We start from the raw sequence: 11,152 nt of genomic DNA on the forward strand, positions 1-11,152 counted from the left end.
TCTGAGCCCTTCCCGAATGAGCGAGCTTCTCAGATATCCATGCGATGGTGCAGAGGTGTGTCAACCAGGACAGCCTTACAACATGCAGAGCCTACAGGACAGCTCTCATCCACCCCTGGGGCCTTGCCACAGAGGAGCTTTAACCTATAAGAATTGGGCGTGAATGTGCTGTAATTCATGATCCTTTGGGTATTTTGACACACCCATTTCACGGAGACACACACACATTTATTGAGACACCTGGCAACTTTTAAAAATCGTTAAAAAAAGAAAGGGAGGGGAGAAAGAGGCATATCTTTTTTAAGAGGTGTATTTCAATACAATTCTCCATATAGTGTCCACATATTAGTGGCTGAAAGTCTATCTTTAGAGTGACCTGGTTTCCAACCTTTCTTTTTTCCATTCCTGTTGTGTACAGACTGCCCTCACTGCTGGATCCCCGCAAGTCCCTCTTTGCCTGGTGATCTGCAGTCAACCTGGAATTAAATGTGACATTGGTGTTGTGGGGATGGATAGATTGCATAGAGTGACCCTTAAATAAAAGGGTTTCACTTCAGTGTTGGATGTCTCCATATGGTCACAATTCTTCAGGAATTTCACTGTCCTCTTTGATTGTGTCACAGTTTTCCACAGTGATGCCTTTACGCAGCAAGGCCTAACAGGCCATGGTCTTTCCCACGGGGGTGCATGCAGCATCAGGCCTTTTGAGCCTTCCCCGCATTGAGCATAGCCCTATATTTAACCTACTTCACAGTGACTAATATGGGCACAGACTGGTTGTGAGGGGGGGGGGGGGTGCTCACTTATCTGCCTTCTATGTGGAGTGATCCTTACATAGTGATGATTGTGTCTGACTGATTGAGTGTTGCTCTGCCTCCATTCTGCAATTGGCCAAAATAAAAATTTAAAAAAAAAAAAAAACATCCATCCTACTCACTCAGACTGGCTCTTCCTACTTTATCCAGCCTCCAAAGCCATTTGGAAACTGGGGCAAGGAAAAAAAAATAAAAAATCCCTGGTCGGTTGAGATGCAGGGACACAGGTCGGGAAAAGTGAGCCATCAATTTTTAGTTCATCCATTACTCATTTTCCATTTGTTTCTACATATTGTTAGCTCCCACAAGCCATTTCGATGGATTGTCTCACCATTCTGCATTTAATCAATTGTGAGTGTTACTGTATGTGTTAAGTACAACTTTTCAGGTAGAACTGAGTCGCCCTTCTATCATACTCCATTCCAACATCATAAATGGCAGTTCAGGCCTAGAGGCTAATGTACTGCATACATAGGTAACAGTAATGCAGTGAGAAGGCCCTGTATAACTTCTAATAGCCTTCACACAGTCACTCATTTGCATCTGCAAGTGATCTGTTTGATTCTCTGCAGCATGTCGTTGTGCCATAGACAACCCACAAAAGGATTTTACGTACAGTAACAGACTGAGACTAACTGTGAATGCCATCTATCAATAGCTGACACTTTTAAAGGACTTGTCTATTTTTAGGTACAGTCCAAATTCCTTGTGTGTTTTGGACATACTTGGCAAATAAAGATGATTCTGATTCTGATACAACCCCACCACCTCAACAATTCACAGGCTTGGATTTCGTTGTAACTGTTAGTGAGCAGGTTTAAAAGTGTGTGATTGTGCTCATGCACAGCCTTCCGTTTATGACTCTTGGTGAAGGTCGTATTAGTGATGCCACTGTGTACAGTATCACAGCTTTACAAGGTCATTGCGGTGAAACTGAATAGAGTGACCAAGTTGAAAAATTAGGAGAAGACGTGGGGAATGCGGGAAAGAGGATGTGATGAAGGGGGAGTAAAAGGAAACAGCTGGATCAAGGGTGGCTAGGTTATGGGAAATGAGCACTGCGCATGGCTGTCGTTTTGTGTTGTTCTTTCGTGTTCTTGTCTGTCTATAGTGATCATATGCTACTCATGCATGAGCTCAGCAAAACTCAGGAAGTAAGATTGAGTTGCTGGAGGAATGTAGAGATTAAGTTACTGAGGATAAAGGGATGCCATGATGCCTGTAAATCCTGTTTTTCACAAGAGGACGCCATGAACTGTGGACACTCGGTTCAGTGATTGTAGAGTAGAAACAAGAAAAATATCCATTATGATGAAAACCCTTTGTCTTTTCATGTTGACACGTTATTGAGTACAGGTTTTTCAGTATGTTTCAGGTGTCAGTTCCTCATCTTCATTTATGGGGCAATGCAACCACCCTTATTTTAGCTCAGCAGAACAGGTTTGCCTCGTCCCGGAATCCCCCTTTTTTTTTTTTTTTTGCTACTAGCCATGAAGCACAGCATCAGGTTCTCGCATAATCTGATAACGTCCATTGCAAGAGCTCTACCAAAAGTACAATAATGTTTAAAATATTTTGCCCGTCTCATATACTAGCATAATAATAATAAAAAAGGGGCTCTCAGGACTTATGTGCAAACTACAATTTAAAAAAATAAAAGAAAATAAATAAATACAAATAAAAAAGGAAATCAAGTATTAAATATAATGTATTACGTTTTTGGTTAATTTTTTTTTGTGTTCTTTGGGGGGGGGGGAACAGAGATGGGACGAGATATGAGATATTCAAACAGGTATCAATTTCATAACAGATTACACAAAGCTTCACAAATGTTCATATATGCACCGCTTGTGACATTGACACACATCTTTCTTTTTGTCATGTCCAAATCTGCTGTCCAGTGACTATATTTTAAACGAATTTCCTCAAATGCACGCATTACAGTCTTGTTTGATTGTGTTCGTGCATATTCTAACAAATGGCTTTTCATTACTAGCTTTTTGACATCCCAACTGGTAAAAGCAGCACCATATGAATATAAATCCAATGAGTGTGAGTGAGAATAATGCAACCTGGCTGACAGCTTTGGTGATTTGTCACAGTTCCAGTTATCAGGACCTAATGTGAACATCATATATCATTGTCTGCTTTGATCCTGACCAGATAACCGCATTGTGTTAACACAGTCTAAAATAACAATGGAATTTATTTTGACTGCCACCTGAATGCTGGATGGCTGTCACTTGCTGTGTCGCCATCTTTAAGTATTTTTGCTGATCCCTTGAATGTCAGTTGATTTGACGGAGTCATTATTGGTTGCAGAGTCTCTTTGCTTAGTGGGCCACGTGGTGTCTCTAAACAAAAAAAAAGTGCCTCACACTTTCACGCTACAGGCTGAGAATCGTGCACGCCCTCACTGTTTGGTCTCTCCATTAAACACTGAGTTTACTTATAATATGTCATCCTCAATGCAGTGACCTCAGTCATGCTGAATAAGATTAAGTGTTCTAAATAGGGACAGATCACCTTTGGTCCAGAGATTTTGGGTGCTGGCCAACTCTTATCCCTACTCAAACATTGTGGAGGAGGGGGGCAGGCGTTATCTTCCCTCTCAGACCCTCCGTCCCCTCCCAGTCCAGTCATCCCTCTTTGCTCACAGCTGCTGCAGTGAATGCGTTCAGTGTGTGTAATCCAGCTGTGTGGAAGAGCAGAGAACATTGTGTTCCGAGTTCACATTTGGGCTTGTTTTTTTGCTCTGATTTGGGGTGCCTCCTGCCAAGCACTGTGACAATGACACACAATCCTGTGACCACACCACTTATGCATGTGCGATAATTTCAATGACAGAAATGAATGAACCGGTCCATTTTTTAAATTAGATATCTTTGCTGTCTTTTTGAGCCGTCCAAGTTTCGTCTTAGGGCTGGCTGAATATTTAAAAAGCAAGAATTTTAGTTGCAAAGATTAAAATGGCTGACAACAGTTTGCTTGTTTGATGGAGAAATATGCAGGTGTTTCCTTAATTTCTTTTTTTCTGTCTTAGATCTCACAAGCCAGAAGTATGCATAATACTACCCATTGTCATATTATAAGACCATTTTTAATATGTATACATATGCCAAAAAATGCTTAAAAGTGTCCTTGAGGTGTATGAATTTTGAGCCCTTTTTGTCTTTCCTTATAGTATCAGCGAGAGCTTCCTCACGGTAAAAGGTGCAGCCCTTTTCCTCCCAAGAGGAAATAGTCCCAAGCCAAACTTTGCACCTCATATCAGCCAACGCTGGAACAAGCACACAGGTAAAAGATAGACATAGCCAGCATCAAGCATTACATAAAAGTATCTCCTTCTCACGAGCTCTCATCGACTTTTTTTCAGAACATCATGTGTTCACAGAGTGGTTTTCCCAATAATATTGTTTTGGGGAGTCAGTTTGGTGTGTAATTGTTTGTGTAGGACATTGTGAAACTGTAACTCTAAAACAATTCTAAAAATACGACCATGTTTTTAAACAAAGAAGGCTCCCCACTGTATTCAGAGATGAGCAAAATGAAGACAGTGTCGCCGGAACTGGCTCGAAGCGAAATGACGCAGTATCTTGGTTCTAATGTTAACTTTTAACTGCCAAGAATGTCTCAACCAACCCAGAGTAAATGTGTATGGTTTTTGCTAGGGGATCTCCAGAAGCATCTTCAGACTATGTTCACTGTGCTGCGGCCAGAGGATACAATCCGACTGGTTAGTAACACTGACATACTTTCCCGCAACACCTGCGACGTGGCAAACGAGACAATGGAGAAGTAGGACCCCTATTGATATGGATATACTGTACACTAGATATATACAGTATAGTAGACGTGTACATACATTTAAATGTATAGGATGCTTTTATTTAAACATTTTTTATACATAATATACATTATAATAGAGTTGTATTTGTAGTTATTATATAAAGTTGTACCGCTGTATTTGGTTCTCTCATCGTTAATGGGAAATAATGATTCTTTTGAAGAGATCACAAACATTCTCTAACCGTTTAATCATCTGGGGAACAAAATGAACATTTTAGATGGGTACTGCAGATACTTCTCGGTTAATTGTCAGCATCTGCCATCGCTGCATTTCACTACTCATTTTAGGATAAGCGCACAGGCGTGTTGTTTAATTGACCAGGCAAGAAAATGACCACAGTGGGAGTCAGATACAAAAACCAGTCTGATTTCCCCCCCATCTGTCAGGCTGTACGTCTGGAGAGTTCCTACCCTCAGGTAACCCGCTACATGGTGGTTGTCTCCACCAATGGTAGACAAGACACAGAGGAAAGCATCGTTCTTGGCATGGACTTCTATTCCTCTGACAGGTTAGTACCACAGCAGCAGCAAACTAACCATCCTATAGAGTCCCATGTACATTTCCCATTAAATTGCACAAAATTCAAGATTGATTGATCCAATGCAATGAAAAAGCTTGGCCCATCCTAGTTCGTTTTCTTGCATTTGCTTTGTGTCTGAATCAAAACTACAATGAATACAGGAGTAGTCACTCTCCTCTTCTAATATACTTGACATGCTGAATCTCCCTACTAGCTGCTGTACAGTGGGTCTGGTTCTACCTCTGTGGAGTGACACGCTGATCCACTTGGATGGAGATGGGTACGCCCTGGTTTTACACCTATAGCTGTGACCAAGTGTCTGTATTTCTGAAACTGCTCCTCTTTCCCTTTGCAGAGGTTTTAGTGTGTCAACTGTGAACCGTGTTCATGTTTTCAAGCCAGTCTCAGTCCAGGCAATGTGGTAAGCATTATTTTACTTTTTGTTCAGAATCATCGCTTGCAGCTACAGGGATTTTTATGCCAACTTAAGGAAATAATGTGAAGGAATTCATGCACTATGTCTTTGACTGTGACGTCTAGACTTTTATCTCCTTCGCTATATTTCTTAACTCTCCTTTAGCTTCATTCCCTCTAAACCAGGGGTGTCCCAACCCTTCTGCACTAAGGGTTATACACGGAAAAATCAAAGCATGCGGGAATCACTTCGGCATTCTTCACCTTTAGTTTATTGAACATTCTAAAAAGCAATCAGCGTGGTACGTATGCTAAGATAGCCAGATCGATATGGCCCATGACCGTTGCACTTACTTGCCTGCTTTTCTTTCTCTTAATTCAAATTGCCTTCCTTTCTACTTGTGCTTTCATGTCTTCGTTTCTTGTCTTGCTGTTGGTTCAGTAATTTGTGCCTGCACACTTTTAAACCCGCTGCTGTCTGGTCTGCCTCGCTTGTTCAACACATCTCCCTTGACCTTTTCAAGAAGCACCATAATCATCAGGAATCCTTTTTGTTTTTGTTGCCCACCTTAGGTCGGCCCTCCAGTCGCTTCACAAAGCGTGCGATGTTGCCCGCTGCCACAATTACTACCCAGGCAGCCTGTTCCTGACATGGGTCAGCTATTATCAGAGCAGGATCTCCTCCAACCAGTTCTGCATCAACGAGTGGAACGCCATGCAGGATGTTGAGTCACACCGTGCCAATTCACCTGTTCTCTTCACAGATTTGTGAGTAGAAGAGGAACTCGCATTCATAACATTTTGATCTGCTTATCATCCAACCGTTATTGTTTTCCGACCATCTGAAATTATTTTATAGTCAGAAAGCAAGTTGAAACACCCCTTCCATTTGCCCGTTTACTGAAAACCACCGCCGCAGAGGAGATTGGAGCTTGGTCAGACCATCACATGTCCGAGCATTGCCCAACTTCTTCAGATAGAGTTGCTTCATTTTCCACAGAACACTGAGCTAGAGTGTCCACATGCTTGCTGTAACGGAAAGGCGACATAGAAGATGACCAAATAAACGTACACGTGAGCTAAAGTATATCCAGTAAGTACACTTAAACACGTGCTTATTGGGACACTTAATGACAAAGTTGTCAACAGTCCCATAAGGAAGCACTGAAAATAGTGGGAATGACCATGATGGAATTATGGCTTAACTAATACCAAGGAAATTCCCCTTCCTTCTGCCTAGTCACGTGCCTCTTGCTACATATATTTGGATCGTGTGTGTGTTTCGCTCTGAGATTCTGGAGTGTCCAAAATAGCTGAGGCTTTAGCGGTCTTGATTTACATTTGGAAAAATAGAGTGCAGACACATAGGTAGGTAGAGCGACACGGAACAGACAGAAGCAGGTGACAGGCGAACCCCAGCACACATTCGATGGCAACGGAAGATTTAAATAGAGCTCCTATTCTATTCGGTGGGGGGACCACCACCGAATAGAATAGGGGGGGGATAGGCAAATGTGGCTGTCAATAAAGAAAAACAAAACAAATCACAATTCCATGCTGCCCTCCTGGGAACATAAATGCGTCACTCTTTCCCAGCAAGGGATATGTTTGTGTTCGAGTGGACTTAATAAGGTGCCCACCCATGTTTTATGAGCACTAAACCCATACGCGCATACACACACCAATCTGTATTTATTGCCCAGCACAAGTTGACCCAGCCTTATAATGTCTTCTTTCCTCTTATAATTTTTAACTTCTATGTAATATGAGTTAATTCTGTTTTCACATCGCTAAAAGTGACGTAAACCAATAGAGAGCATGGAATTTCTTTCATCAGCACCATTCATTGTGTCGGCATACATATGAAAATGACTTTTTCTGTGGGTTTTTGCGGTCAGCTGCCCCCAGGTTGTCTGCGGGAGTGCCAAGACTTTTTTTGAAGGGTTCAGTCATGACTGTATGTGGTGTCTTTGTTGGCGAAGGAGAATAGCTGCACTCAAGCCTGAGGAATCATTCTGTAGGGGTCAAGAACACTCAGAGCACTAAAATAAACAAACCAACTGACTAAGAATTGGACAGCTCGCCCTCAGTTTGTCCCATCTCTTCAGAACAATCGAGCATTAACAAAAAGGAAGAAGGGGCTTTGAAGAAGGTAATTAGGTCACTTGAAAGAATCGATCCGAAGGCAAAAAGTGTCACCAGCGTCAATCTCTAAAACAGCAAGACAACAGGAATGTTGAACAAGGGAACTTTGTTGTGGCTCACGCTCAGATTTTCTCTTCCCACTCCAGTTTCAGAGAAATGGACAAAGTGGTGATTCTTCTTTTGTGAAATTACTAATGTCATTGACACTCCAATAATTCAACGAAGAGAAACTGTTACCAGGATGCCATGACACTTCTTTTTATGTTTGTGCATGTTGAGAAGACTGCGGGATTTGTATATTTTATTTGTTTGTTTTTTGTTTGTTTGTTTTTAAAATGTGTTTATTTTTGCACAGACCCACTGAGAGAGAGCGCACAGAGAGACTGATAAAGATGCGCCTCAGAGAGATCATGATGCAAAAAGACTTGGAGAATGTCACCTGCAAGGAGGTGAGAAGTGAGAGATCCACACGTGCAGTGTTTGCAGGTGCAGCACACCAATAGTTTTCCTCTGTCAGCTCACCACGGTGTGGTTTTGAACAGTCAGCTCTGATTTGTCGCAGGTTTCCGGTGATGGTGTTGTGACACCAGAGATGTATAAATGAACACATTTACTAGCATAGTAATTGAATGAGATTTGTTTCAGGTCAGCTATACTGTACGTACATACAGGTACATAATGTAGAATGCGTTCACATAGTGCTTAGAAAATGTATTAGACTCGATTAGATTGATGCTACGGCTGCCCTAAATGAACAGCCGTTTGAAAATACCATTGAATATGCAGCTCTTGGAACAAAATCTAAAATATAATTATTAGTGTTGTGTGCTCGACAAAAATGAGTACACCTTGAAGCGTAAGCATTTTTTTGTGAGCAAATGTTTTTACTTGAATTTTCTTGTTTGTAAGAAGTGAAATCGACAAATCAATAGCATAACGTAAGCTTTTTATCAATTTCTCAGTGAAGACGAGCCCAAAACACTCACTCTGGGTTTGCAATCAATGATCCACATTTGTGGGACTATTTCCTTGTACAGTATAGCCTGTGAAAGGAAGCTCAAGGTTTTCTAGCAATCCGTCATTTAGCCCACTGTGCGTACCATATTTTATTTTACTAGATCCGCACGGAGCTGGAGATGCAGATGGTGTGCAACCTGAGGGAGTTCAAGGAGTTCATAGACAATGAGATGATCGTCATCCTTGGACAAATGGACAGCCCCACGGAGATCTTTGAACATGTTTACCTGGTAAGAAGCTCAAAGCCTGTTGTTATTCTTTTACCATGACTCTGGCTACCGTTGCCTCATCTTCTAGTAAATGATTAATAACACTTGACTCAGTCTGAGCAAAGCACAGCCGACTGTGCTGACAAATAGGAGCTTGTGACACAACGTTGAAGAGCTTGATATTGACTCGAGCTGCGCTGTCTCCAGGGCTCTGAGTGGAACGCTTCCAACCTGGAGGAGCTGCAAAACAGCGGGTAAGACATTTGTCCCCACAGTTACTCAGCGGCACACACAAAAAGCTCTGAATTTCAAGAAGAACTGCTTTTGCTTTTCATTCTGGGGTTGGCTTTTTATTAGTTTTCTTTATGTGAAATATTTATAAAGCCTGCGCAGTCTCCACCCCAAGACATTAGTTTATTGAAACGATGTGAACGATGCACATACTGTATGTGCCCTTCACTCCACTACTACACTTCCTCTGTGGTTGCAAAGATTCAAGCAAGAGACGACTGAGCAGAGAGCTGAAATTCACATGTGAATTGATGATGACATTTGAAGGTTAACCTTCCATCTCTTCTCTAGCGTCCGCTACATCCTGAATGTGACAAGAGAGATAGACAACTTCTTCCCGGGAATGTTTGAGTACCACAACATCAGGGTGTACGACGAGGAGGCCACCAACCTGCTGGAGTACTGGAACGAAACCTACAAGTTCATCACCAAAGCCAAGTAGGCCTTCACAAGCACAAAGGCACAAATGTACGCATTCCACTTTCCCAACTTGTGACTAAGCATTATCCTTTTTTTTTTTCTTTTTTTTTTTTCCTCTCCTCTCACATAGGAAAGCCGGTGCCAAGTGTCTGGTCCATTGTAAGATGGGCGTGAGCCGCTCGGCCTCGACAGTGATCGCCTACGCTATGAAGGAGCATGGCTGGACGCTGGATGCCGCCTTTGAATATGTGAAGGAGAGACGAGCCGTCGCCAAACCTAATCCTTCCTTCATGAAACAGCTGGAGGAATATCAGGGAATTCTGCTCGCCAGGTAAGATTTGCATTAAAATTCCTGGCAATAATTTGTAGCGGTGCTCACATTTATTTATTCCCGATTTATTTGTCCCTCCGCAGCAAACAGAGGCATAATAAACTATGGCGCTCCCACTCAGATAGTGACCTATCTGATCGTCCAGAACAATTGTGTAAAACCTCTTCTCACCCCTTGGGGCGCTCAGACTCTCAGAGCAACAACAATAATTCCTCCCCTGCCTTGCAACATTTCCTGGGCGTGGCCGTGCTCCAGGCTCTAGTTTCTCAACCCGACGATGCCATGAAATTGACCCCTGACCGACGCGCACGACGCGACGATGCACGTGACTCACCGGTTGAGGAGTCGGTCCGAACGGATTGCGACGGCACGGTCCCGCCTCCCTCGCCACATCCAAACGCAGCCAAGCTCGCCCCAGAGGAAACGCTCGCCAACGCTGCGAACGCGGTCGTCACGGCACCTGCCATCATTCCCGATCCTCCTCCCTCGCTCCACATCCACCCCCCAACTCCTCAACTCCAACGTGCCCACGAGAATCACGTAACGCCGTTGGCCAGCCCAGGGAACCAACCACTGGAACTGTTTCTTCACTTCCCGGAGCAAAGCAGCTCCGAGGACCTCTCTCCCATCACCATGATGTCCTCGGACACCTCACAACAGTCGCCGTCAGATTCTCAGAGTGACAAACACAGCCCGCCCAGCCCGGTCAGCGACACCCCTCTCCTCACGCCGCTTGCCTCAACTGGACCCAGCGACGACAACAACAACCCCAGCGAACCTCAAGCGGACGGCCGCGGTGAAGCCGACGGCTCTTCCGACCACAGCTCGGACAGCATCGACTTCTTCAGCGCCAGGGAGAAGTTTCTGGGGTTAGCCCAAGAGGACAGAGCAGAGAAACAATCGGAGCAAAACCTGGATGGTGACGACAACAGAGGAGCTGAAGAGGAGGAGGAGAGTGAACAAAGGACAAGTCAGGTGAAAAAATATATATATATTTTCATCTGTCTCCATATGGTCGTAAATGTTTTAGAGTCCAAAAAAAATAATAATTCATGGATGTCAATGCAATAGTCTAGTTTTATAGTTTAAAAAAAAAAAAAAGTTTTTATTTTCATCCTTCTCCACACAGGTTATAGGTTT

The 11,152-nt window shown here is 43.1% G+C and overlaps 1 protein-coding gene across 2 annotated transcripts in view; it reads left to right on the plus strand.

Annotated features, from left to right (window-relative positions):
* The window catches only part of ssh2a (slingshot protein phosphatase 2a), a 31,100-nt gene that overhangs the window by 16,988 nt on the left and 2,960 nt on the right, over window positions 1-11,152 (plus strand). For both annotated transcript variants that reach the window (XM_061681838.1, XM_061681837.1), the window contains 12 exons: window positions 4,000-4,112; window positions 4,487-4,551; window positions 5,052-5,173; window positions 5,400-5,465; window positions 5,541-5,606; window positions 6,173-6,367; window positions 8,100-8,193; window positions 8,863-8,991; window positions 9,178-9,224; window positions 9,553-9,699; window positions 9,812-10,012; window positions 10,096-10,987. In XM_061681838.1, coding sequence (XP_061537822.1) covers window positions 4,000-4,112; window positions 4,487-4,551; window positions 5,052-5,173; window positions 5,400-5,465; window positions 5,541-5,606; window positions 6,173-6,367; window positions 8,100-8,193; window positions 8,863-8,991; window positions 9,178-9,224; window positions 9,553-9,699; window positions 9,812-10,012; window positions 10,096-10,987 — 2,137 coding nt within the window. The remainder of the gene's footprint in view (window positions 1-3,999; window positions 4,113-4,486; window positions 4,552-5,051; window positions 5,174-5,399; window positions 5,466-5,540; window positions 5,607-6,172; window positions 6,368-8,099; window positions 8,194-8,862; window positions 8,992-9,177; window positions 9,225-9,552; window positions 9,700-9,811; window positions 10,013-10,095; window positions 10,988-11,152) is intronic.

Source organism: Phycodurus eques, chromosome 7, assembly GCF_024500275.1.
Source record: "Phycodurus eques isolate BA_2022a chromosome 7, UOR_Pequ_1.1, whole genome shotgun sequence".
Lineage (NCBI taxonomy): Eukaryota > Metazoa > Chordata > Actinopteri > Syngnathiformes > Syngnathidae > Phycodurus > Phycodurus eques.